The 27,680-nt window shown below is 45.9% G+C and overlaps 4 protein-coding genes across 6 annotated transcripts in view; 2 read left to right on the forward strand and 2 right to left on the reverse strand.

Annotated features, from left to right (window-relative positions):
• LOC123996675 overlaps window positions 1-4,721 on the forward strand; it is a 40,388-nt gene extending 35,667 nt beyond the window's left edge. Inside the window, exons 34-39 of the mRNA XM_046300272.1 lie at window positions 1,105-1,365; window positions 1,727-1,987; window positions 2,209-2,496; window positions 2,773-3,009; window positions 3,442-3,513; window positions 3,688-4,721. Coding sequence (XP_046156228.1) covers window positions 1,105-1,365; window positions 1,727-1,987; window positions 2,209-2,496; window positions 2,773-3,009; window positions 3,442-3,513; window positions 3,688-3,962 — 1,394 coding nt within the window. The 3' untranslated portion in view covers window positions 3,963-4,721. The remainder of the gene's footprint in view (window positions 1-1,104; window positions 1,366-1,726; window positions 1,988-2,208; window positions 2,497-2,772; window positions 3,010-3,441; window positions 3,514-3,687) is intronic.
• Window positions 4,722-5,197: 476 nt separating this feature from the next.
• On the forward strand, window positions 5,198-8,073 carry henmt1 (HEN methyltransferase 1). 2 transcript variants are annotated; one of them, XM_046300274.1, is made up of 7 exons: window positions 5,198-5,542; window positions 5,808-5,920; window positions 6,089-6,223; window positions 6,538-6,720; window positions 6,852-7,035; window positions 7,237-7,795; window positions 7,836-8,073. In XM_046300274.1, exons 1-7 carry the CDS (start codon window positions 5,459-5,461, stop codon window positions 7,841-7,843), a joined length of 1,266 nt encoding a protein of 421 aa, XP_046156230.1. In that variant the 5' UTR covers window positions 5,198-5,458; the 3' UTR covers window positions 7,844-8,073. The 2 variants fall into 2 exon arrangements, with proteins under 2 accessions (XP_046156230.1, XP_046156229.1); XM_046300273.1 differs by having other exon boundaries at window positions 7,237-8,073.
• A 33-nt stretch (window positions 8,074-8,106) lies between these two features.
• On the reverse strand, window positions 8,107-10,071 carry LOC123996470. The gene is made up of 3 exons (XM_046299839.1): window positions 10,063-10,071; window positions 9,430-9,677; window positions 8,107-9,376 (listed from the first exon to the last, which is right to left on the reverse strand). Exons 1-3 carry the CDS (start codon window positions 10,069-10,071, stop codon window positions 9,124-9,126), a joined length of 510 nt encoding a protein of 169 aa, XP_046155795.1. The 3' UTR covers window positions 8,107-9,123.
• fam102bb (family with sequence similarity 102 member Bb) overlaps window positions 9,674-27,680 on the reverse strand; it is a 28,154-nt gene continuing 10,147 nt past the window's right edge. Inside the window, exons 3-11 of one of the 2 annotated variants that reach the window (XM_046300275.1) lie at window positions 27,495-27,524; window positions 26,814-26,930; window positions 26,543-26,589; window positions 24,075-24,169; window positions 20,151-20,249; window positions 18,769-19,072; window positions 18,279-18,415; window positions 11,008-11,077; window positions 9,674-10,834 (exon numbers count right to left, since the gene is read on the reverse strand). In XM_046300275.1, the coding sequence (XP_046156231.1) occupies window positions 10,792-10,834; window positions 11,008-11,077; window positions 18,279-18,415; window positions 18,769-19,072; window positions 20,151-20,249; window positions 24,075-24,169; window positions 26,543-26,589; window positions 26,814-26,930; window positions 27,495-27,524 (942 nt within the window). In that variant the 3' untranslated portion in view covers window positions 9,674-10,791. The remainder of the gene's footprint in view (window positions 10,835-11,007; window positions 11,078-18,278; window positions 18,416-18,768; window positions 19,073-20,150; window positions 20,250-24,074; window positions 24,170-26,542; window positions 26,590-26,813; window positions 26,931-27,494; window positions 27,525-27,680) is intronic. The other variant, XM_046300276.1, reaches the window with a different exon arrangement.

Genomic DNA, 27,680 nt, shown 5'->3' on the forward strand with positions numbered 1-27,680 from the left:
TATTGTGACGTATAAAGATGCATTACCCATGGTCAACACAGGAAGTAAAAAGTACCCGACCACTATATTGTGACGTATAAAGATTCATTACCCATGGTCAACACAGGAAGTAAAAAGTACCCCACCACTATATTGTGACCTATAAAGATTCATTACCCATGGTCAACACAGGAAGTAAAAAGTACCCCACCACTATATTGTGACCTATAAAGATTCATTACCCATGGTCAACACAGGAAGTAAAAAGTACCCCACCACTATATTGTGACCTATAAAGATTCATTACCCATGGCCAACACAGGAAGTAAAAAGTACCCCACCACTATATTGTGACGCATAATGATTCATTACCCATGGCCAACACAGGAAGTAAAAAGTACCCCACCACTATATTGTGACGCATAAAGATTCATTACCCATGGCCAACACAGGAAGTAAAAAGTACCCCACCACTATATTGTGACGCATAAAGATTCATTACCCATGGTCAACACAGGAAGTAAAAAGTACCCCACCACTATATTGTGACGCATAAAGATTCATTACCCATGGTCAACACAGGAAGTAAAAAGTACCCGACCACTATATTGTGACGCATAAAGATTCATTACCCATGGCCAACACAGGAAGTAAAAAGTACCCCACTACTATATTGTGACGCATAAAGATTCATTACCCATGGCCAACACAGGAAGTAAAAAGTACCCCACCACTATATTGTGACGCATAAAGATTCATTACCCATGGTCAACACAGGAAGTAAAAAGTACCCCACCACTATATTGTGACGCATAATGATTCATTACCCATGGCCAACACAGGAAGTAAAAAGTACCCCACCACTATATTGTGACGCATAAAGATTCATTACCCATGGTCAACACAGGAAGTAAAAAGTACCCCACTACTATATTGTGACGCATAAAGATACATGACGAGAAACAGCACATAATAAAGCCAAATCAACAATGATTGCAATCAATACTGAGCAACACACTAAGTGCTCTACACCAGACATACTGAATACAGAGAGACTGTATTACTGAGGGGTTGTTACTAGCTATCCCAATGTCCTGATACTTTTCATCTAACGTCTGCCTCCAGCTCCCTGTGTTCCTGAGGATGTGACAGTGGTAGCGTCCTGCAAGTCAGAAGGTACAGTGGTGTCCTGGGCTCACTCCTTGGTGGCCCAGTCCTACCTCCTCACCGCCACCAGCCGAGGCGGTGACGTCCGCACCTGTAACAGCTCTGTGAACAAATGTACCCTGGCTAAGCTCCACTGTGGTCAGTCCTACACATTCAGCGTGACCGCCAGCGCCAGCACCTGCACCAGCAAGGCCAGCTCCAACGTCACCTTCAGCACAGGTACATTATGATACAGCAGATAGCAGTACAGTATTCTCTGTTCAGTATATACAGTATATAAGAACATGGATCAAAGGGAACATTTTGTTCCGAAGGATCAGACAATTGACATCAAATACCCGATTATTTGATCCAAATGTTCCTTTTGATCAATGTTCCTTTGATGCACTTCTCATCAAGTACACCATCCCTCCTTTTATACTGACTTTAAAAACTCCAATCTGCTATAATGTAGAGGTAATCTGTAACATACATTTACATTACATTTACATTTAAGTCATTTAGCAATCCATTGCTGTTGTATTCAAGTAACATTGCACTGCACCATTGTTATAACATTGCGTCTATTCTCTTCTCCCAGTGCCCTGTGACCCCATTGGCCTGTCCGTTCATGTCCAGTGTGAGACGAGCTCAGGCGTGTTGTCCTGGTCCCCCAGCCAGGGCTCTGTGGGGTACTATGGCTTTGCCCAGTCTGAGGATGGGGACATGCTGTACTGTGATAGCATGGACACCTCCTGCACAATCCAGGGTCTTGACTGTGGAGCCATGTACAACTTCTCTGTGCTGGCCTCTGATGGAGCCTGCAACAGCTCGTACAGCCAACCCCTGCTTGAGGGAGCAGGTAATAACCCATCCAGTTCTTTCAGCTAGAGATGGTTGAGGAGTAGAGTCAATGAATGAATGACATCAGCAGGACAGGGAACACTGCATACAGTACAATGTATTCAAACGGTCTAATCAGATACTGGCTAACTAATATAGAGATTAATGCAATAGTATAGATTCTAATGATCTTGATTTATTCTCTCTATCCTTTCTAACCTCCTTCCTCTCTCCTCCTAGCCCCCTGCGCCCCTGCCACCGTGCGGAACCGCATGCGACTAATCGGCAAGACCCACTTTGCCCGTACCTCCTGGAGTGCGGTTGTCTGCCCCAATGTCGAGTACCTGGTTGAGATGACCGGCACTATCCTGGATGACCCGCAGGCCATGTTTGATGTCTCGTCCTATTGGATAAAGTACACCTTCTTTGAGTTGGCCCTGCCCTGTGCCTCCTCCTACAGTCTGACAGTCCGTACCAGGAACTCTGCCGGAACCAGCAAGCCCTCCACCCCCATTACCGGGACAACAGGTATGTTAACTACACAGGGAGCCATAAGGGTTTGAATGTGGACACTGATTTAATATTATGATGGAAATGCAAATGAGCAGCAATGCTACTGGTCTGCAACGCTACTGAATTCAGTCAGTCTATTCTGAGGGTAATGTGACCTTAGTCTATAAAAAGAGAGTGACAGTTTTGGCTGGGAAGTTACTTCTGCCCTGAGGTGGGGGATTATCCTGAGAGTAGGGCTGAGGGATCTTTATTCCAGAGTTGACATTAGTAAACCAACCCTTTCCCTTCCAGCTCCCTGCGCACCTCTGGGCGTGAACTACACGGGTGACAACACGCCTGCCATGCTGTCCTGGGAGGCTGCAGTGTTCGCCACACAGTACACCGTCTACGACGTGACCGGAGACAGCCGCACGCAGGTGTGTTCCACCACGGAACTGTCCTGTCAGCTTAACAACGTCCAGCCAGGCGCCATCGAGGTTACCGCTAGCAACGCTGTGGGAGAAAGCGTCCCCACCAAAGACATCAACGGTGAGATGGGAAAATATGATACAGAAGGAAAATATTCATAGTAGGCAAATTAGGCCTTGGACATTGTTTTGCCTGTTTTTATCAGTGATTCCAAGTGAATCCAACCACACTGTGATGAATAAACCACTGTGATGGGGGATATCATCCATATCGATACAAATTCATATCGTTGTATGTACAATGGTGGAGTAAATATTGTGTTTATCATAAACAATTAACTTGTTACTGCTTGAAACTGCTGCTAGAGGTCGAATCGCGCAATTTGAGCCATTATGGCGCTGGCGCAACATCTCTCTGGATCAATGCCAGTTCAAGTGGACTAAATCTGATATGGATCATCAATATGGATGATGATAAATATCTACTGCACATGGTGTTGTGCTTGTATTCAAGCTTTCAACAACACAGTCTATCTTTGATCCTCTTTCTCAGGGCCATCAAATCGCCACAGAAGAGATCTGGGGATGGCAAAGCCTGCCACATTTGCTGAATTCCGCATCAGAGGTGAGCACATTCTCAAACTGCCACGTCATCTCTAATCTTTGCACCATATATGCATAATTATATTCCTCACACTCTCAAAATAGTTCATGTCTAGTCTACAAATATGCTAAAGGTCAAACAAATAGTGAAAGCAATGGTTCATAATAACATTACTTTTCCTCCTTCCCTTCACAGAGGAGCTGTCCGAACCCAAGGTGTTAGTTGCTACGGTAACAGGTGTTTCTCTGCACATGGAGTGGGCACCGGTGAGGGACGCCACCCTCTACACCATTATCATCGTCCAAGAAGACACACCCTCCAGACGCCAGGTGCTGACCATCTCTGAAGAGCTGACCAATGTGAACGACCTCGAGCCCTCCACAAGATACTGCATCTTCGTCTCGGCCAAGAACGAACACACCCAGAGCAACTACTCCAAGGAGTGTGTCACTACTGGAGTCCCCATGTGATTGGCTTGACTTTCACCCTAACCAAATGGACATTACAGTTGCCAGGGCAACCACCAATCGATGTAGTGTAAAGAGAATCATCAGTGACTGCTTCCTATCTCTAGAAGTAAACACGCAAGACAGAAGAGAGGCTTTTCAACAGACTGAGGGACAGGGAGGGGTTACTGTTGTTAAGCTTAAATTACTATCACAAAAGGCAGTCTTTATCGCATAGCTGATCCTACTAAAGCTATGTTATTTTCGATTAACTTGAAAGCTGAAATGTGGTATTTTTTGTTGTTACTTTTTAGAGCTAGGTATCATTTCCTTGTTTTTTTTTGTAATCGGTAAGATCGCAGCAGGTGTCTTTATAATGTGTAGTTCTTTGAAAAAAGTATGCCTAAAAATATATTTTTATTTATCTTCAAATTGTTATATTTTTGAGACCTACACGAACAACTTTTCTGTCCACTAAATGTATTTTAGGTTATTCTGTTGGTTGTATACATGATTTGAAACAAAGAAAAAGTAGATCAAGAGAGCAAATAAATGCTATCAAGCAAGTAGTAATTTATGAAGCAATATTTTTGTTAACCATACAGTATGTGTCCTATCTGATGTACTATACATCTTGTCTCAAAACTATAGCTACAATAGCTATTTTATATCAAGCACAGATTTAAGGAATAAAAGTATATTAAACATTAAAATAGTTATTCTCCATAAAGAGCATAAGATATCAAAGGCCTGGGTCTTTCACTTGGCAGCTATCATTGTATCCATTATATATAACAGCCAATGATGACTCCTCATCTACATTATCTACAGTAGTTGTATGGGAGTCTGGATGATGGGAGTCAATACTTTTGTTTTCATGTACTATAGGAAACATTTCTGCGCTGAACTCAGACCATTTGGGCAGACAGATCAATTGATATCTGAGCATCAGCAGACTCTCAAACAAATGGACATACTTGATGCAACCCAGGAGCCTGTGAGACCCATGTGAACATCCCTGATTCAGATTCTTCTTTCTTGTCATCGAACCAAGTGTGATGGATGTGAAATGGCTAGCTAGTTAGCGGTGGTGCGCGCTAATAGCATTTCAATCGGTGACGTCACTCGCTTTGAGACCTTGAACGAGTGGTTCCCCGGGCTCTGCAAGGGCACGGCTTTTGTGGAGCGATGGGTAACGATGCTTCGTGGGTGACTGGTTCGCGCCCGGCGAGGGGACAGATTAAAGGTATACTGTTACACAAGGCTATAGAAAAACAAACAATCAAATATAACACATGCACCAATAACTGGGAAGAATTAACATTTCATGGAAAATCGTTTAAAAAAAACTGAACTCTGCTGCAGCCTGTTATTTAGGCCAGGGTTCCGCAGACTCAGATTTAGTCCACTTGAACTGGCATTAATTCAGAGAGATGTTGCGCCAGCGCCATAACGGCTCAAATTGCGCGATTCGACCTCTAGCAGCAGTGTTTCAAGTAGTAACTAGTTAATTGTTTACGATGAACACGATATTTACTCCACCATTGTACATACAGCGATACGAATTTGTCATCGACTTCGTCAAAAAGAACAAACCCAAAAAGGTACTGTATAAAACTACTTTACGTGATGGTTGAGTTGTGGCTTCCATCGAAACAACCCACATGTAACGTTAGCTAGCTAGCTAATCGCAAAACTACACGGTTTAGATGCAGACCGTCTTTGGCCTGCCTTATGTTGACGTTGTTTAAAGTCTGACCCGCTAATTGAAAATAAATGGGGAAAACTATTTATCAGAACTTGTCAACTTATCTGCAAAAGTCCCATTACAACTGTATTTTATGTGTACTTGTCCATTCTCTTCTTCAGGTGGTAGACTTGGGATGCAATGACTGCACTCTCCTTAGGAAGCTGAAGTTTCACAAAGAAATTGAACTGCTTGCTGGACTGGACATTGACTGTGCAGTTATCAGGGCTAAAATGTGTGTTTTATTAAGTTATTTCAACAAATAAAACATTGTCCATTGATTTGTGAGATCCTATCCTATGACCTAGGTCTACCTTTGTGAGACTGTAGTACACACACACATCTACCTGTCTTAATTTATCATAACCTAAACTAAGGACCTTTACAATTAAATCCTGAGCAGGTATGAACTGGCACCGATTCCAACTGACTACCTGCAGCCAGGTGATCATCCCCTGACCATTGAGCTGTACCAGGGTTCAGTCACCGAGAGGGATCCTCGCACCAAAGGATTTGATCTGGTGACGAGTATTGAGCTGTAAGTCATCAAATCAAATGTATTTATATAGCCCTTCGTACATTAGCTGATATCTAAAAGTGCTGTACAGAAACCCAGCCTAAAACCCCAAACAGCAAGCAATGCAGGTGTAGAAGCACTGGAAGTCTGGGTGACTACTGGAGGGATTAGCCCTCAGACAATGTTTTTCTACTTTTTCAGATACTGTATTATATGAGCACCAACATACTGGTACATCAATTCCATGTTGATTGCCACATGTAAGGGTTTGCCCATCATGTGCCCTTCAATATTGTCATGGTATTTTATGTTAACCACAAACTTGCTCCCTACAGCATCGAGCATCTACAGCTTGAGGATGTGGATAGGTTCACTGAGGTTGTATTTGGCTACATGGCCCCAGTAGCAGCAATCATTAGCACTCCAAACGCTGACTTCAACCCCCTGCTCCCCGGGCTGACAGGGTTTAGACACTACGACCACAAATTTGAATGGACTAAAGTAGAGTTTCAGACCTGGTATGTGTACATTACCATGCAGTCAGTATGCCTGTATTATAATCATCATTCTAAAAAGGTATACCTTTTTCTTATTTGTACTTAGTTTGCACTCATCCTCTCCATCTCTCTCATCCCTCCTGCACTCCCAGGGCTCTGAAGGTGTGCAAAGAGTTTGGTTATGTGGTGGTGTTTACAGGTGTAGGACAGATACCGGCCCAGGAGGAGAGCATCGGGTTCTGCTCTCAAATCGGAGTGTTTCAGATAGACAGGTCAGGAGGTGACGCACCACGTCTGCAAAATAATGTCGCAGAGGAGCATCTTCCTTACAGAGTGGTGAGGAGGCACAAATGGGGTCTACTCTTGTTGTTTAATCCGGTCTCATTACCTGTGTGATCAGAGATCAAAGTATCAGTGTCACTTAGTTTTGCATGCGTTTCAGAAAGTGGCCAGTGAGAATAAAATAGGCCCCTCTGTCCTAACCTATTTCTCACATTGTCTTTCCATTACCCTTTCTCTCCATCCCTCATACTCCAGTTATACAACGTGGTGTACCCAAGCCTGTGTGACAGCAATATCTTCCAGAGGACTCTGGTGAATGAGGTCCTGTACTGGGCTGAGACCCTGAAGAGAGAGTGGCTGGAGGAGATACGTGGAGTGGGGGATGAAGAATCAGAACAGACAGATGAAGAGGGTTGTTCGAGAGAAGGAATGGACAGGGAGGAGAGTCAGACAGGTGAAGTGGAGCGAGTCGAGGCACGTGGTAGAGGGTTTGAGGTAGAGAATGAGGAGGTGGGGAGAGAGGGTAGAACAGACATGGGACAGGAGGAGCCCTACAGAGAAGGTCAGTCTGTGTGTGTCCCCTTGGTCAGGTTGTGCTCCTACCCCAGAGTGCAAGCTCTGAGTGGGACAGTCCAGCGTCTCACAAAGTTCCTACTGGAGAACTCTAGAGTACAGTTAACCAACGATGGCACTGCCGTGGTGTTGGTGGACAGCGATGATGAAGATTTGGAGTGGGATGAGAACTGTGATAACACAGGGACAGGTCCGTTTTTTGTCAGTAGCGTGGAGAACGAGGACTGGGAGACCGAGCTTGGTCAGTAGCATGGAGAACAAGGACTGGGAGACCGAGCTTGGTCAGTAGCATGGAGAACAAGGACTGGGAGACCGAGCTTGGTCAGTAGCATGGAGAACAAGGACTGGGAGACCGAGCTTGGATGACCTTTGTCATATAAGGAGTGTATTCTTTGATGTACTAGTGGTGCGGATTTACATTTTCTTTTACCCTGGCAATACAGTTCTAGAACTAGGGGACATCATAAGATTCAACCATATCCTTAAATAAAGAAGGAACATGTTCCTAATAAAATGTGATGAGAATATAGTCATTGCCTGGTTCACACAATCAACATTTTGAACCGTTTTAATCAACAGTGCATGGTACACAGGAAAAGCATACAGTACACCTGGTAAGGAAGCAAATGTTGGTCAAAAAGACAGGAACATTGGACACTGTCGACACTGACAGAAAACGTCACTTTTACAGGAGGATATGGGTTACAGCTCCTTAATACACACAGCTTCACAGAAGAGAAAAGGCAACCATGTTTGTTACATGTTAGGTACCGACTGAGCTGGGAAACAGGAACATATGCTGCCTGTCTAACATCTGTCTACTGGAACTGATTTTACTGAAGGAAGGTAGTTAACAGACTTATTTCTATTCAAGAGGAATAGTGAATGGTAATACAAGTGCCTTGCTAAAGGTTACAATACTCATTATTAGTTTCTACCATGTTCTGGATCTATACATCAGTTCTGTTCTTAAATTTGCCTCAAATGAGGCAGTAAAGAGAACTTCCAGGTAAGTGATGGCACAACATAAATGAATCACACAGGTATGTGGTCTTACCAAACGTACAGATGTAAGAAACCTTGAACCACATGTGATGGTGGAATTGTGGTTTTCAAGCATTGGTTTAACTCGCTGAAGAAATGCAAAAATCATGCAAACAATAAACATCTACACAAAGAGAAATAACACAGATTAATTCAGAGTTATAATACCATACACTGATGACACTGCAGAAATCAGCAAATTACGGCACATAACTTGGTCAGGATATGGTTAACCTCCAGTATGGCTTAAGACAGGAGACGATCACACACACTAAATGTATGTAATGCCATTATATCTTTAACTTACTCTGAATATGTATTGTTATTTCTATTTAATGAGACAGACCAATTAACAAGATTCATCACAAAATCGTGTAGTGTATACAATTCCCCCCCAATGTCAGTTTCATAACCGTATTTGACCGATTATATTCAAGATATGGGGGGGACCAATCCATTACATCGTTCAGACAACGAATAACAGAGTCATCATCAGCCTCATCTGATGTAACTCCTGGCTTCTTGTCATATAAGTATATCATCATCATACCATCTGATATGCTGCTGAGAGAGAACCTTCATGGACCACACCGTCTCACTCTTCGTGGACCACACCGTCTCACTCTTCGTGGACCACACCGTCTCACTCTTCGTGGACCACACCGTCTCACTCTTCGTGGACCACACCGTCGCACTCTTCGTGGACCACACCGTCTCACTCTTCGTGGACCACACCGTCGCACTCTTCGTGGACCACACCGTCGCACTCTTCGTGGACCACACCGACCACACCGTCTCACTCTTCTGGACCACACCGTCGCACTCGTGGACCACACCGTCGCACTCTTCGTGGACCACACCGTCTTCGTGGACCACACCGTCGCACTCTTCGTGGACCACACCGTCGCACTCTTCGTGGACCACACCGTCTCACTCTTCGTGGACCACACCGTCTCACTCTTTGGAGTTGTACTACACAAGGTGACCAATAAGTGTGTACAATGGCAGTTCAATTGTTGACCATTTGTCCTGTAGCCTTCATCTTTACCTACGTCAGCTTGGCAAGAATCAACTGTTGACTTGCATCAGTTTCTAAACCCCACTGTCATCGGTCGTTGCAAAAAAAGAGCCATCCGGATTGGAACCCTGATATCTTAACCTGAGAGTCTGATTCTTTCAGAAGAAGCAAACACAAGCTTGACCTCACTCAAACAGAGCTTCTCTCCTCTTCCTCACCATCTATTTCCCTCCCACAAGCATATAAAAAGAGCAGAGCGGTTAGATTGTAAGGCGGTTTCTATTTCTGCCAGTAATGAGATCAGCAGAGGAGAGGAGCAGGGTCACCTTCAGTACCGAGTACATAACCTGCACTCTCACTCCCAGCCCTCAGCCCTGGCTCTGTATACTGCAGGATTATTGTAGGTTTACTATTATTACAACAGACTAGTGGCTTTAACACTTTACCAGAGACATATAGGCACGCACACAGTCATGCATACACACAAACACATAGCAAACACACACATGCACACCACTGGAGGCTGGTGGGAGGAGCTATAGGCTCATTGTGATGACTGGAATGGAATAAATTGAGCGGTATCAAACATGGAAACCATGATTCCATTCCAGTCATCACAATGAGCCTATAGCTCCTCCCACCAGCCTCCACTGACGCACACACAGGCACACACACAACCTTTTAGCAGCTTATTGGTAGACAAAAGTTAAAATCCTACATTAAAAGGCAGTTCCAAATAAAAAACATAGTTGAAAAACCAAAGGACTGAAAACTAGGGGACTAGAGTTAACTAGGGAATGTATTGAAAAAGCATGGCATCATCCTCTTCAGCAAAGGCTTCATTCATTCTGGTGACAAACACAGAACCAAATCACTTTGATCTCCAGCTGAAAAGGTCAGGTTTTCCTGTGACCTCAAACTGCAGTTTTTAATAGTCTGACTCCTTTCCCAGATTGAGGCGTGGTGATGTTCTTCTTGACTTCACTGAGCTAATCTAACAGGGGACAACAGACAGTGCACATAGTCTGTAAGCACACCAGAGGGCGCTGTTGCAGTCCATTTCTGACAGGCCAGTTCAGTTGGATAAAATGTGCTTGCTGGAATGAAAGATAAAAACCACGGATGGTTCTGTTGGATGTCAGCTGTGCCACTCATCCTCCTGGTGGGGTTTAGGCCTAACGTTTAATCACCACCTGTTCATATGCACCAGCACCAACCCTAAAACAAATAGGACAAATTAGCAATCACAAGTACCTGAGTGAGGGTGGGTTGAATTTAAATAATAAGCATTTTAAGTAATCATTTAATAAACAAATCTATACATGAATAAATGAGATATCTTATTTTAAGTGTGAGTTATTGTGAGTGTAACTGTTAAAGACTTAGGCTACCTGGTAGGCAGGTGATGGCTTCCAAGGGCAGTGCTTCCTCCGGGACCGACAAACAACCGCAGGCCTTCCTCTGAAAGAAACAGACAGACACACAAACTTTGAGTGGCATTTGTGGTGAAACTGCTTTATTTATTTAGCAGATGAAACATCAACACTCCTCATCAGGAGCCTGGTTGCTAGGCAATCAACAACTGAATCCAGTATTGACAGGAGCATTCTGCTCGCTGTAGAGGAGGCCGGGACCTTGAAGAGTATCAGCGACACAATCCTTCCTCAGTAGAGAAATTCATTAAAACATGCTGATAGAAACCCCATCAACCCCCTCTGCATACGGTACTCACCCACAGTAAGAATCTACTCCATATCACTGAGGTCACCAGGGAGCAAGCAAATGTATTACTATTACATTATTATCATTTATAATATTTATTATTATTAATGTATTATTGCAGCTGCCACCTCATTAAAGTCGTTAGATGCAGTTTATCATAGCACACTGCTCTTTATTACGGGTGACAATTTTAGTAATCATCACTGCATTCTCTAGCAGAAAGTTGGTTGGCCCTCTTCGATGTCTCCTAGTTTGATACATTGCTATGTGTTCATTTATAAAGCTGTTTTACAAAAAGTCCCACTGTATCTAACATCATAACTAAACTTTAGACATACAAGTTACCACACCCAGTCTCAGGGATGGTTAACTCTGGGAATTCCTTTGGTCTCTACTGCGTTGGGTAAATCTGCTTTTAGTTTTCTTGCACATTATTTGTGGAACAATCTTCAACATTTTCTTAGATTTGATGTGCTGGAGCCTCGAGGGGGATTCAGAAAGCTGATTGAAGATCGTATTACTGATGAATATGTTTGTTTTTAATGACCGTGTTTTTCTTTCTGATTACATTTTATATTTATATTTTGTGTCTTTTCTGTATTTAGGACTCATCTCTGAAAGAGTAGATGTCCTAACCGACTTGCCAAAACTATAGTTTGTTAACAAGAAATTTGTGGATTGGTTGAAAAACAAGCTTTAATGACTCCAACCTAAGTGTATGTCAACTTCCGATTTCAACTGTATATATTATTTTCACAACTAATTTGTACTGACAATTTTCACAGCAACTTTTATACAGTATTTGAATTAATCACTTATGGACATCATCCAATGCTGTGCAGCAAGCAACATCAGCCCTGAGACACCAAGACATTGTGGGGAATATCCAGCATGGAAGAGGAGGCTTTGGCCTGGCAGCAAGCAAACCAACGTTCCATAAGGCAACAACATCTGAACGCAGGAAGCTGGTGGTCGAGGAGGTGCGCAGACAGGAGGAGACTGCAAGAAGTGCAAAGGCTGTCTCTCTTGCTAAACAAGGGCAATGGACGCGGTGGGAAGGCCTGGAGAGGAGAAAGATCAACTGGAGTGAGCTTTGGCAAATGGAGGCAAGCAACATCAGCTTCATCATAAGAGCTGTTTATGATGTGCTTCCATCACCAAAAAATCTACATCAATGGTATGGCGAGGACTCGACCTGCCCCCTCTGCCCAGCTCCAGCGACTCTCAGGCATATAATGACAGGTTGCAAGACCAGCCTCTCACAAGGCCGCTACACCTGGAGGCACAATCAGGTCCTCAAGAGCCTGGCTGCAGCACTTGAGACCAAGAGGAGTGCAACCAATTCATTACCTCCAAAAACAAGCAATCCCGTCAAAACAACAACATTCATCCGGGAGGGACAGAAAAGGCCCAAGTATCCTCCTACAAAGCCAGAAACTGGACACCTAGCTATGGCCCGGGACTGGAAGATGCTTGTCGATATTGGCCAGCAACTCATTTTTCCACCTGAGATTGCTTCTACCAACCTTAGGCCAGACATGGTACTCTGGTCCCCTTCACGAAAGGCTGTGTACATCATAGAGCTCACAGTCCCGTGGGAAAACTCTGTTGAAGAGGCCTACGAACGTAAGAAACTGCGTTACACAGAGTTGGCAGCAGACGCAACTCAGCGTGGCTGGAATGCAAAAGTCTGGCCAGTTGAAGTGGGATGCAGAGGATTCGTGGCTTCTTCCATCATCAGGTTGCTGAAAGAACTTGGAATCCATGGACAGGCTCTGCGGCAGACCGTCAGAGCAGTTTCTCAAGCAGCTGAAAGAGGTAGCCAGTGGATCTGGATCAAACGGAAGGACCCTTGCTGGGCTATAACTTCATGACCCTCACCCCCACCTGAGAACTCAATTCAGATCCCTCCAACTTGAGGAGGGCATATGAGGTATGCGGTCAGCTGTATGGCTGGCTCAGAGAAGAGGACGCCCCTGCCTTGCACAGTCCTGTGGGACATCTTAATTGGGCATGGGACACAAGCTAAGGCTTGATCACCCTTTAGCTGGCCACCTTTGATGAGGGTGTTTAGTGATTAAAGGCCGAAACACCCACTGATTCGAAGGCACACTACTGAGGATGTGTCCCAAAAATTGACATCTTACCCCAGTCTAAGAAATAAACCTCCCATGCCACTCTGTCAACATCACGGCAAATCTCATGCGAGTGCATTCCATCTATTGGCACAATGGACAGTTTTTAACATCTCGTCCCGTGTTTTATGATTCTGATTATCTGGACCAGTCCAGTGACTGCTGTGAAAGGACAGCTGACAACATAGGAAAGTCTGTGTGACAGCTTGGAGAGACAGCTGACCGGAGGGAATAGACCCCACTGGGGCTGTCATGGGTTAGCTACCCATGTTGGCAGTCTCCGGCGCTGTTTCAGTATGTTGGAGACACCCGCTAAGTGCTACTGAAAGTCAACAAAGGAACATACCCCTAGAGCCTGCGAGAGCTGGGGCGCAAGATGGCTCAACGACTGATCACACGGTTACGGACCCAGGAACGGAAACGACTACGAGTAGGAACACAGCACATGAGACAACCATAACAGCAGCAGGACACACAGTTCAGGTGTGCAGCTGTGGTTGGGAGAGAGTAACATCGGCAAGGGGTTAAGGATCCATCAAGGGAGGAAAAGGTGCTTGTTAGAGAAGCAGAGACAGGGACCTCGCATTGACCAGTACTTCTTACGAAGCAGCCAGTCAAATCAGTCGAATGAAGCACAGCGACGGGACGCAAACCAAAGTTCGCAGAGCATCAGCACCCCTGTAACTGAGGAGGATAACACAAGCACAGAAATGCCGGTGGATGAACTTACCCAACCACAGAGACCTCTAAAAGAGGAAAAGATCAAAGGGCACAGACCGAGTGTGAAGTGGCCCAAAGCCGTTGAAAAGAGAGAGTGGGAAACAATCAACAACGACCTGACAAAAATCTTGGAACAACAGGTAGGAAAAGCAGAGAAAAAGCTTGAAAGGATGGGAGACATTATCTACCACTACGGAGAAGAGCGCTTTGGCGTAAACGAAAGGAGAAGTGGCAAGACACCTCCCGCGCCAGCCAAATCTAGGAGACAGCAGGAGATCGAGATACTTGTCAGAGAGAGAAGGCAGCTGAGGAAGCAGTGGAAGAAGGCCTCTGATGCAGAGAGAGAAGGTCTCATGCTACTCCAAGCAGACATTAAATGTCGGCTGGCAACCTTGCGAAGAGCGGAAAACTTAAGGAAACTTCGTAGGAAGAAGGAACACTCAAGAACACGGTTCTATAAAAACCCCTTTAAGTTTGTCAAAGATCTCTTCGCAAAGGAAAAGTGCGGAATCCTAAAAACTACAAAGCCTGAACTGGAAGAACATCTGGAAAAGGTCCACCAGGACATGAAAAGGCATGAGCAGATAATCATCCCACATGACATCCCACCTATTCAACCACCAGAATTCAATCTGGACACTGACCCTCCAAAATGGAGGGAAGTAGAGAACGTTGTCCGAAGAGCAAGAGCGGCCTCGGCTCCTGGGCCTAATGGAGTACCATACAAGCTCTACAAGAACGCCCGGATGTTCTACGCTTTCTTTGGAGGCTCATGAGGATAGTGTGGCAGAAGGAAATAATACCAAAGGCATGGCGAAGGGCTGGTGGTGTGCTAATCCCGAAAGAGAAGGATGCGACAGACATCAGTCAATTCCGACCAATCTCCCTTCTCAACGTCGAAGGGAAGATCTTTTTCAGTATAATAGCACAGAGGCTGTCCACTTATCTGGAAAGGAACAAGTACATTGATACATCTGTACAGAAAGCAGGCATTCCTGGTTTCTCTGGTTGCCTGGAACATACTAGTATGATTTGGCACCAGATCCAAACAGCTAAGAAGGACAAGAGAGACCTCTATGTCATCTTCCTCGACTTGGCCAATGCCTTTGGCTCAGTTCCCCATGAACTCCTCTGGGAATCCTTCAACATTTTCCACGTACCAGAACCCATCACTACACTGGTAAAGGCCTATTTCCAAGACCTGCAATTGTGTTTCACAACACCTGACTTCACAACAACATGGCAGCGCTTGGAAGTAGGCATAATGGCAGGCTGTACAATTTCTCCTCTGGCCTTCACTATGGCCATGGAAGTCATCATCAGGGCATCGAGATGGGTGGTCGGTGGTGAGAGAACTAAGGAAGGGCTCCGTCTCCCACCTATCCGAGCATACATGGATGACATGACTACACTGACCACCACTGCAGCATGCACCAGGCGGCTACTTGCAAAACTGCAGGATAACATCAAGTGGGCACGGATGAAAATCAAGCCAAGCAAATCTCGAAGCATCTCCATAGTCAAGGGACAGCTTAAAGATGTGAGGTTCTGCATTGGAGATGACCCGATACCAACGGTGTCTGAGCAACCCATCAAGAGCCTGGGTAGATGGTACAACGAAAGCCTCCGGGATAAAGATCAAGTGCAGCAAGTAAGGCAGGACATCGCCGACGGTCTTGAGAACATCAACAAGACCCTACTGCCTGGGAGGCTCAAGCTCTGGTGCCTACAGTTTGGACTTCTCCCCCCGGATAATGTGGCCACTCACCGTCTATGAGGTCCCAATAACAACAGTGGAGAAGATGGAGCGAACCATTACCTCATACGTGAAGAAATGGCTGGGTGTCCCACGATGCCTGAGTAACATCGGCCTCTATGGCAAAGGGGTCCTTGAACTACCTCTTACAAGTCTAACGGAGGAGTACAAGTGCTCTAAAGTAAGACTTCAGATGACATTGAAGGACTCCAAAGACCAGACCATTAGCAAGGCTGCACCTCCCCTACAAACTGGACGGAAATGGACATCATCCAATGCTGTGCAGCAAGCAACATCAGCCCTGAGACACCAAGACATTGTGGGGAATATCCAGCATGGAAGAGGAGGCTTTGGCCTGGCAGCAAGCAAACCAACGTTCCATAAGGCAACAACATCTGAACGCAGGAAGCTGGTGGTCGAGGAGGTGCGCAGACAGGAGGAGACTGCAAGAAGTGCAAAGGCTGTCTCTCTTGCTAAACAAGGGCAATGGACGCGGTGGGAAGGCCTGGAGAGGAGAAAGATCAACTGGAGTGAGCTTTGGCAAATGGAGGCAAGCAACATCAGCTTCATCATAAGAGCTGTTTATGATGTGCTTCCATCACCAAAAAATCTACATCAATGGTATGGCGAGGACTCGACCTGCCCCCTCTGCCCAGCTCCAGCGACTCTCAGGCATATAATGACAGGTTGCAAGACCAGCCTCTCACAAGGCCGCTACACCTGGAGGCACAATCAGGTCCTCAAGAGCCTGGCTGCAGCACTTGAGACCAAGAGGAGTGCAACCAATTCATTACCTCCAAAAACAAGCAATCCCGTCAAAACAACAACATTCATCCGGGAGGGACAGAAAAGGCCCAAGTATCCTCCTACAAAGCCAGAAACTGGACACCTAGCTATGGCCCGGGACTGGAAGATGCTTGTCGATATTGGCCAGCAACTCATTTTTCCACCTGAGATTGCTTCTACCAACCTTAGGCCAGACATGGTACTCTGGTCCCCTTCACGAAAGGCTGTGTACATCATAGAGCTCACAGTCCCGTGGGAAAACTCTGTTGAAGAGGCCTACGAACGTAAGAAACTGCGTTACACAGAGTTGGCAGCAGACGCAACTCAGCGTGGCTGGAATGCAAAAGTCTGGCCAGTTGAAGTGGGATGCAGAGGATTCGTGGCTTCTTCCATCATCAGGTTGCTGAAAGAACTTGGAATCCATGGACAGGCTCTGCGGCAGACCGTCAGAGCAGTTTCTCAAGCAGCTGAAAGAGGTAGCCAGTGGATCTGGATCAAACGGAAGGACCCTTGCTGGGCTATAACTTCATGACCCCTCACCCCCACCTGAGAACTCAATTCAGATCCCTCCAACTTGAGGAGGGCATATGAGGTATGCGGTCAGCTGTATGGCTGGCTCAGAGAAGAGGACGCCCCTGCCTTGCACAGTCCTGTGGGACATCTTAATTGGGCATGGGACACAAGCTAAGGCTTGATCACCCTTTAGCTGGCCACCTTTGATGAGGGTGTTTAGTGATTAAAGGCCGAAACACCCACTGATTCGAAGGCACACTACTGAGGATGTGTCCCAAAAATTGACATCTTACCCCAGTCTAAGAAATAAACCTCCCATGCCACTCTGTCAACATCACGGCAAATCTCATGCGAGTGCATTCCATCTATTGGCACAATGGACAGTTTTTAACATCTCGTCCCGTGTTTTATGATTCTAAATACTGGTGTAAATGTTACTGGAATGGAGTGTAATTTAACTTCATGAATTCTAATACCACATCTCAAACATGCTTTCAACTTTATTTTCAGACCCAGTATATACTTGGTCTCTGACTGGCTCTGGAACTTGGTCTCTGACTGGCCCTGGAACTTGGTCTCTGACTGGCCCTGGAACTTGGTCTCTGACTGGCCCTGGAACTTGGTCTCTGACTGGCCCTGGAACTTGGTCTCTGACTGGCCCTGGAACTTGCTCTCTGACTGGCTCTGGAACTTGCTCTCTGACTGGCTCTGGAACTTGCTCTCTGACTGGCTCTGGAACTTGCTCTCTGACTGGCCCTGGAACTTGCTCTCTGACTGGCCCTGGAACTTGCTCTCTGACTGGCTCTGGAACTTGCTCTCTGACTGGCTCTGGAACTTGCTCTCTGACTGGCTCTGGAACTTGCTCTCTGACTGGCTCTGGAACTTGCTCTCTGACTGGCTCTGGAACTTGCTCTCTGACTGGCTCTGGAACTTGCTCTCTGACTGGCTCTGGAACTTGCTCTCTGACTGGCTCTGGAACTTGCTCTCTGACTGGCTCTGGAACTTGCTCTCTGATTAGGTTGTTAGGTACCTTCATGGCTGGAATCCAGCAGGCTGGGGGTGAAGTCTTGACTCTGAAGGATCTTCTCCACCACGTCATCAGCATCCACCCTCGATGCCTCCACCCTCATCATCTGACCCTCCATGGACCCTTGCTTCACCAGGTGTCTGGTGGTGGGACATACAGGATCAAGTTACAACACATAGGTTACATGCAGTCTCTTCAGATAGAAGGGGTTTATCTTTTTATTTTTCTGTGACATCCATGATGCTGAGAATGTTGTGTAACAAGAGTGACTAGTCCAATAAGTCAGAAATGTCATTGAGATACATGGCTGTACAGTAATGTAAAGACTGTTGCTTAGGCTACCTATCTTGTATCTCAGCATAGCAGCTTGCTCAGGTGTGAGGTTGTCTATTTATTTATCCTTTGTTCAATGATTAAGTCAACATTGAGATTACAGAATACTTTTTTCAAGACAGCATTAGCATCATTGATCAGGGGTGTCTCTCAGTCTCACCTGTTGAGGCGTTCGCAGGACGAGGCGCTCTTCACCGGAGTGCCTATACAGGAACCAATGGTACTGGTGGGGGTGGGGTGTTCAGGCAGGGCTGTGCAGGCTGACGCCCCAGCAGTAGGGGGCATCATCCCCATCCTGGCTTCCCTGTCTCCCCTCTCCCGGTCCCTGCTCTCCCTCTGGTCCCTAGTGTCGTCAGAGGGCTCCAGGATGCTGGCGATGCCGGTGGAAGCGCTGCCCACAGAAGTGTTCCTGCGATGGGTACACTCTGACAGGCTGGAGGAGCGGGAGTGACCTGTGCTGTAGCCTGGGGTGGAGAGGGACAGAGGGGTAATAGCAAGGAGGTTAGAGACACACACACAAGCCTTCAGACACATAGGCAGGCTACTTCAAAATATTCATCATTAATATCAATAAATAATAACATCAAGGCATAATGCACTGAAGCACATTATCACACACTAAGTACATGGTCACTCATACACACAAAAAGAGTCACAAGTCTGCATACAACATGTCAATCATTCACAATTTTAGAGAGCAGTTTTGTGTTATGGAAAAGGACTGAGAGTGGAGCAGATTGAAGCCTTGCGGTGTGATCAATGATTTAGCAGCAGAGATGGATGCTAGCCTAGCGCCCACACACTCACATGGCATTCATGTCTGCAGGAAACTGTTAACGCAGAGACACTGCAGAGTCTCAATGTACCGCTAGCTAGTCAGGCTACGGTGAAGGGAACAAATCGCCCACACACTAACACTCCCTACAGGATCACTACAAGCCAACCACTGTGTCTGAAATGTCTCTCAAAGCTAACTGATATAAAACCAACCCTCCAAACTATAAAGAAAATAGAATATTGTACAACTAGTCTATAGACTTTTCTCTTGCTTTAATGTCTGTAGGAAGCAATGGTAGTAGGTTTATCAGAGTGAGTTGGCTATCAGAGGAGTTGAGTGAACTCCTCACTTTCCTACAGACCATTCATTATAGGGGATCTGATCTGCCTGTAACAGATCCTTCATTCACTAGCCAGACTACCATTGATGTAAATTATTTTACTTGTATTAGTTTACCACAATAAACATATTTCTTTTTTAATTATCACAGTAAAATAGGTCAAGGTTAGAAAGGCACATCAAAGACACCAGACATGCAGACAGAGGAATTCAGCAAAGTAAAATTGGAGAAAAAGACAGAAAATAAAATGCTGAGACAGACAGTTGAACAATGGCCTGTATGGAAGTGACAATCGTCATACTGGGACTTTGAATGATGACAAGCTAGGTTGTATGTTAGCATGGTAGAGAATGAGCTAGATCTCCACGCTACATGTTGCACTGTACATTAGAATGGCTGTGTTGGGAGTATAAGGAGGGCCTACCTGAGACTTTAGACTGCTGACTAGCGTAGCTGGATGTTCGGGAATGGCAGGAGCCCCCAAGTTCATCGGAAACAGAGGGACACTTTCCTTCTCGGCTCTCTGTCAGGTTTTTAAAACAGGACATAGGGGTTGGTAATGGGTTGAGTGTGGACTGGGATTACAGTAATATTCCTATAACAGTATTCAGAGTGAAGAGACTAACTAGGGCCAGCACACTGTGAAAGGGGACCATGTCTAGGTTCCCTCAGTCCTGTGCTCACAGGGTGGACCGCTGTGAAAGGGGACCATGTCTAGGTTCCCTCAGTCCTGTGCTCACAGGGTGGACCGCTGTGAAAGGGGACCATGTCTATGTTCCCTCAGTCCTGTGCTCACAGGGTGGACCGCTGTGAAAGGGGACCATGTCTAGGTTCCCTCAGTCCTGTGCTCACAGGGTGGACCGCTGTGAAAGGGGACCATGTCTATGTTCCCTCAGTCCTGTGCTCACAGGGTGGACCGCTGTGGAAGGGGACCATGTCTATATTCCCTCAGTCCTGTGCTCACAGGGTGGACCGCTGTGAAAGGGGACCATGTCTAGGTTCCCTCAGTCCTGTGCTCACAGGGTGGACCGCTGTGAAAGGGGACCATGTCTAGGTTCCCTCAGTCCTGTGCTCACAGGGTGGACCGCTGTGAAAGGGGACCATGTCTATGTTCCCTCAGTCCTGTGCTCACAGGGTGGACCGCTGTGAAAGGGGACCATGTCTAGGTTCCCTCAGTCCTGTGCTCACAGGGTGGACCTCTGTGAAAGGGGACCATGTCTAGGTTCCCTCAGTCCTGTGCTCACAGGGTGGACCGCTGTGAAAGGGGACCATGTCTAGGTTCCCTCAGTCCTGTGCTCACAGGGTGGACCGCTGTGAAAGGGGACCATGTCTATGTTCCCTCAGTCCTGTGCTCACAGGGTGGACTGCTGTGAAAGGGGACCATGTCTATGTTCCCTCAGTCCTGTGCTCACAGGGTGGACCGCTGTGAAAGGGGACCATGTCTAGGTTCCCTCAGTCCTGTGCTCACAGGGTGGACCGCTGTGAAAGGGGACCATGTCTATGTTCCCTCAGTCCTGTGCTCACAGGGTGGACCGCTGTGAAAGGGGACCATGTCTATGTTCCCTCAGTCCTGTGCTCACAGGGTGGACCGCTGTGAAAGGGGACCATGTCTAGGTTCCCTCAGTCCTGTGCTCACAGGGTGGACCGCTGTGAAAGGGGACCATGTCTAGGTTCCCTCAGTCCTGTGCTCACAGGGTGGACTGCTGTGAAAGGGGACCATGTCTATGTTCCCTCAGTCCTGTGCTCACAGGGTGGACCGCTGTGAAAGGGGACCATGTCTATGTTCCCTCAGTCCTGTGCTCACAGGGTGGACCGCTGTGAAAGGGGACCATGTCTAGGTTCCCTCAGTCCTGTGCTCACAGGGTGGACCGCTGTGAAAGGGGACCATGTCTAGGTTCCCTCAGTCCTGTGCTCACAGGGTGGACTGCTGTGAAAGCATCCAAATAGACAAGTGGAAATGAAGTGGAAACCAATAGGTTGTCCATAGTAGTCTGTCATCCCCTTATCAACACAATTTCAATCAAAATCACTTTCACTGTGGACCTCCCCTCCCACAGACGCAAAAGTCTGTTCCTATTTTTAACCAATAACCATGTGAGGGTCGGCAGCAGAGAGATCGGAGAGAGCATCAAAACAACTGCTTGAATTCTACATGAAGCCTCCTGTGGGGTAGAGCACACACCACTTCAGACAGAGAGGGAGAGGGAGCGTGAAGAGAGAGGAGAAGAGTGCTCTTCTCTTCTACATGAAGCCTCCTGTGGGGTAGAGCACACACCACTTCAGACAGAGAGGGAGAGGGAGCGCGAAGGGAGAGGAGAAGAGTGCTCTTCTCTTCTACATGAAGCCTCCTGTGGGGTAGAGCACACACCACTTCAGACAGAGAGGGAGAGGGAGCGCGAAGGGAGAGGAGAAGAGTGCTCTTCTCTTCTACATGAAGCCTCCTGTGGGGTAGAGCACACACCACTTCAGACAGAGAGGGAGAGGGAGCGTGAAGGGAGAGGAGAAGAGTGCTCTTCTCTTCTTCATGAAGCCTCCTGTGGGGTAGAGCACACACCACTTCAGACAGAGAGGGAGAGGGAGCGCGAAGGGAGAGGAGAAGAGTGCTCTTCTCTTCTACATGAAGCCTCCTGTGGGGTAGAGCACACACCACTTCAGACAGAGAGGGAGAGGGAGCGTGAAGGGAGAGGAGAAGAGTGCTCTTCTCTTCTACATGAAGCCTCCTGTGGGGTAGAGCACACACCACTTCAGACAGAGTGGGAGAGGGAGCGCGAAGGGAGAGGAGAAGAGTGCTCTTCTCTTCTACATGAAGCCTCCTGTGGGGTAGAGCACACACCACTTCAGACAGAGAGGGAGAGGGAGTGGGAAGGGAGAGGAGAAGAGTGCTCTTCTCTTCTACATGAAGCCTCCTGTGGGGTAGAGCACACACCACTTCAGACAGAGAGGGAGAGGGAGCGTGAAGGGAGAGGAGAAGAGTGCTCTTCTCTTCTACATGAAGCCTCCTGTGGGGTAGAGCACACACCACTTCAGACAGAGAGGGAGAGGGAGCGCGAAGGGAGAGGAGAAGAGTGCTCTTCTCTTCTACATGAAGCCTCCTGTGGGGTAGAGCACACCACTTCAGACAGAGAGGGAGAGGGAGCGTGAAGGGAGAGGAGAAGAGTGCTCTTCTCTTCTACATGAAGCCTCCTGTGGGGTAGAGCACACACCACTTCAGACAGAGAGGGAGAGGGAGCGTGAAGGGAGAGGAGAAGAGTGCTCTTCTCTTCTACATGAAGCCTCCTGTGGGGTAGAGCACACACCACTTCAGACAGAGAGGGAGAGGGAGCGTGAAGGGAGAGGAGAAGAGTGCTCTTCTCTTCTACATGAAGCCTCCTGTGGGGTAGAGCACACACCACTTCAGACAGAGAGGGAGAGGGAGCGTGAAGGGAGAGGAGAAGAGTGCTCTTCTCTTCTACACATGTTGAATATGACACATTAACAGCAGCTGAATCACACCGAGACCGATTCATATTCCTGTATCAGGTGAGGCTTGAATTGGATTAAAGATTGAGAGGATCTATAGGTGCAGCTGGTTATACAGCAAGTCAGTCTGCCATTCAAGAATATGATTATTAGTACAGCAACAAATCTCAAAGTTACTGCAGCCAAAGAGAAAAGCAGACTTCGATCAATGACAAGAATCAATCAGAGACTGAGAGGAACGATGGTCAGTAAACTAATGCTCCATATACAGTCATTTATATCCAATCATTTTACTTCTGGTTTTCCTCATTCCAAGTCTGTATTTTCTGAGGCATACAGCTCAGCAGCTGGCAGGGTTTATTTATGCTAATTGACTTAATTGTCAAACAGAATAAGAAGCAAGTGCCTTGATTAATAGGCCTACAGATGTAGGATCTTAATTTGACCTGAATTGTTGCAGCAAAATAATCTTGGCAGCAACAGGACTTGAATGTTTAGTCCATAAAGTTGCTTGACCGTTGGTTAGGCTAATATCTGGCCAAAATGAGGCTACTTGAAAAGTGGAATACTGTTAATATAACAGTGTATTAGTGTGGGTTTTCATTGAATTTACGTCAATCACAAAGCTCATCTGCATTTCCTGCGGTGCAGGAAAATTCTCAGCAACGAACAAAAGAGTGATCAAATTAAGATCCGACACCTATATATACTCTTGCCTCTGATTTACCAGAGATTTATTATACCGGACGTGTTTGTTAAAAGCTGCTATATTTCATGATGCACTTCAACGCTGACTGAGGAACGCTGACTGAGTCATATAAACGCACTGTGGTGAGTTCTGTGGGAGAAGAGGTGTAAGTAAGGAGTAGTTAGTCTAGTCTCATTTTACCCATGAAGGTCTTCTGGTTGTCCCCTCCCTTCCTCTCTTCCAGGAGGCTCTCTGCATCTCCCTGGACGCCGATGAATGTGCCTGTGGAAGGAGGCCTGTGGAGGACAAACAGAAGGGGTTGGTTCATGCACAGCAACACAAATTATTCGCAACAAAGCCTCCTTCACTCACGCCTGCCAAACATACCCTTGTAAAACTGACTATCCTACCGACCCTCGACTTCAGCGATGTCATTTACAAAATAGCTTCCAATACTCTACTCAGCAAACTTTACGCAGTCTATCACAGTGCCATCCGTTTTGTCACCAAAGCCCCTTATACAACCCACCATTGTGACCTATATGCTCTAGTCAGCTGGCCCTCGCTACATATTCGTGCATATTCAGACCCACTGGCTCCAGGTCATCTATAAGTCTATGCTAGGTAAAGCTCCGCCTTATCTCAGCTCACTGGTCACGATAACAACACCCACCAGCACACGCTCCAGCAGGTATATCTCACTGGTTATTCCCAAAGCCAACACCTGCTTTGGCCGCATTTCCTTCTAATTCTCTGCTGCCAATGACTGGAACGAATTGCAAAAATAGCTGAAGCTGGAGACTTACATTTCCCTCACTAACTTTAAACATCAGCTATCTGAGCAGCTAACCGATCACTGCAGCTGTACATAGCCCATCTGTAAATAGCCCATCCAATCTACCTACCTCTTCCCCATATTGTTTGTTCTTTTCTGCTCTTTTGCACACCAGTAATTCTACATCATCTGCTATTTAATCACTCCAGTGTTAATTTGCTAAACTGTAATTACTTCGCTACCTATTTATTGCCTTACCTCGTCATGCCATTTGTACACACTGTATATAGACTTTTTTCTCTATTGTGTTATTGACTGTACGCTTGTTTATTCCATGTGTAACTTTATGTTGTGTCTCACTGCTTTGCTTTGCTTTATCTTGGCCAGGCCCCAGTTATAAATGAGAACTTGTTCCAAACTGGCCTACCTGTTTATTAAAAGTAAAAATATGATTATGAAAAGAGTTGTAAGTATTTGTCTAAAACATTCACGGAACTGTTTTTTAATTAAAGCAGTCAGTGATTTGCGCTGTGTTTTTATTAAAGGAAAGGGAATGAGATACTCTGACTCAGAGGTGCGGGGGGCTGCCTTAAACCCTCCAAGACAGTGAGTCTAATGATCAACAGCTTTCCTCCACTATCTGCCCAAGGCAATAGCACATAATACATTTTGGGGTCATCTCCTGCTCCAGGGGCAATTGGCGTTCCTTGTCATTTTCCAACACAGACTGGGGCTGAACTAACATATTGTCCCCTCTACTTTATCCCTTATGTCACCCTGGCCTCGTCAATGCCTCTGCCTCCCCGTCCGCCCCTACTCCTCTCAGAATACATGGCTGAAACAACTTCACAGTCACCTAGACCTCATAGAGACAGTGAGACTATAGACCTACCCTGGATGTTAGTCTGCTGTTTTATCCCTGTACAGGATGATGCTGTGGTGTGGTACTTGGCAAGCAAACTCAGCTGTGACCACTGTTTCATCGCCCCACCCTGGTCTGCTCTAGTTTAGTTTACACAGACACATCTGCTGGGTACAATCCTCCTCACATTCTTGGAACCGCTCCCACACAAACATGGACATGGGCCAAAATGGCCCTGAGTGAGGGTTGCAGGGTAGGAGAGATGAGCATGTCCCCCTTGGCTCCCATTATAAATTCATCCCATGTAAAGCCTTCTCTAATGCTGTGCTGATCCCTGACTCCCCATGCTACACACTCCTCACACAGTCTAACAGGCAAAGCCTTCAAGACCTGGAGCTTATTCATATGGATGCAACACCACAGAAATAACAGATACATTTCTAAGAACAGACATGACTCTCTGTCATTCCAAGAGGGACATCTCTCTGTGCAAGATTAGTCTACATATCTATTTACAACATTGCAACCCACTGAATACGGCCTTGGTTTGAAAGAGTATGTGCAAACCTTTTCTTTTGCTAGACTTTACAGTATAACACAGTATTTACTCTAAAGTGCTGTTGACAGTTTTATGTAACCTGAAATGTAGGACACTAAATCAATGAGGAAATTAATTTATTTCATGGTGAATGTGCTTAGTTTGAAATGTTCTTTCTCTCACCTACAATCTAAATGACACCCACTGTGTTCCTACTACGTATTACAAATAAATACTATAGAATAATTCTCCTTCCTTAAACCCCCCACACAACTGTAGCCTATCATAGAGAAGCAGGAAAGAGTCCTTGCTGCAGTGTAGGTGGGCGGATAAACATTGGTCTCAAAGGGAAATGCTATGCAAATTTGAATGTGCATAGCATAGGGGGAAATCTGAGCGTATTTTCTTCAATTGCATTTGAAACATTTCTCATATCTAAAAACCAAATCATAATAGACCTTAATTTTTTTTTTTTAAGTGATGGCACCACTTACGTTTTAAAACAGGGGTCCCCGGACATCAGTTGTGTGCTGATGATAACCTGTTACAAAAAGAAAACGGAGGTTTGAGCTCCCTTGACGCTGACATACAAAACCTAGCCTGGTCCCAGATCTCTTTGTGCTGTCTAGCCAACTCGCTTGACAACGACTATAAGATAAGAGTTGGCAAGACATTACAAACAGATCTGGGACCAGGCTAGAAGAAAGCAGCGGAGACTGATATGATGTACTGGAATAGATAGAAACCCATCTCTCCAATCAGTACCTTGAGTATGGAGTTGTCCTGCCGGGTGTTCTTGGTGTCGTAACCTTCCAGTAGACATCTACGTGTCGTGTTCCCAGAACCAGCAAACTCAGCCAGGTTTAGGTCTGCAAAGCCAAGCTGAGGAGAGAGGATCAGGTTAACTTGCAGACAGAGCTGCAGGGTGGTGTTGTGGGCTTTGTTGTTTTTCTCCTATCAATCTCTTTCTGTACCTCAACCTTTCAGTGTCTCTATAGACAAACCAAAGGAAGAACCGTAGACTAATCCATTTTCTCTGGCTTTATTGATTTAATTGACTATTTTTAGTCTCTGGAGCATGAACTTTAACTGGATACACTGACTATTATCTAGGTAATTTCCCATTTAAGGTAAAAGCTAATCATTACAATTTAAATGGTTTAACACCAAATTGATGGAAAGCGGTGTTGGGGGAAAAACATAAATTATAAAATCAATGAGTGTTTTTTCACTTCCTGTAGGCCTATTTTTAAAGGGTAAATATTTGACCACTAGAACAAAACATTTGCAGTGTACCACATGGACAGAGCTTAACTGACACCAACTCTAGACTACCTGCAGGCAGAAAAAGCAACCGGTTTACTAAGCATAGATCAATGTAACTAACTATGTATTGGGAAAGAAAGCAAGAAGAGTGTAAAAAGGAATCACTCTCTGAAACAGTACCTTTGCGTACGTCTTCCCACCCTTTAGCTCCTATCAAATAAAACAGTGAAATCATTTGAATGTAAACAGTGACAAAGCAGAAAACAGGAAACTTTATAGACATGCCTTATGCCAATCTATGTTCCAGATGAGGTTTTACAACATTAATAGGAACAGGATGAACAGGTTGAATAGGAGTCTGAGGGC

The sequence above is a fragment of the Oncorhynchus gorbuscha genome, linkage group LG15, assembly GCF_021184085.1.
Source record: "Oncorhynchus gorbuscha isolate QuinsamMale2020 ecotype Even-year linkage group LG15, OgorEven_v1.0, whole genome shotgun sequence".
Taxonomy (NCBI): Eukaryota; Metazoa; Chordata; class Actinopteri; order Salmoniformes; family Salmonidae; genus Oncorhynchus; species Oncorhynchus gorbuscha.

Coding starts and splice junctions, on each gene's coding strand:
- henmt1 (XM_046300273.1), top strand. CDS start 5,459: ATGAACACGATATTTACTCCACCATTGTACATACAGCGATACGAATTT. Junction 5,543..5,807: donor AAAAGAACAAACCCAAAAAG/GTACTGTATAAA, acceptor TCTCTTCTTCAG/GTGGTAGACTTGGGATGCAA. Junction 6,224..6,537: donor CTGGTGACGAGTATTGAGCT/GTAAGTCATCAA, acceptor TGCTCCCTACAG/CATCGAGCATCTACAGCTTG.
- LOC123996470 (XM_046299839.1), bottom strand. Junction 9,377..9,429: donor ACGAAGAGTGCGACGGTGTG/GTCCACGAGTGC, acceptor GTGGTCGGTGTG/GTCCACGAAGAGTGCGACGG.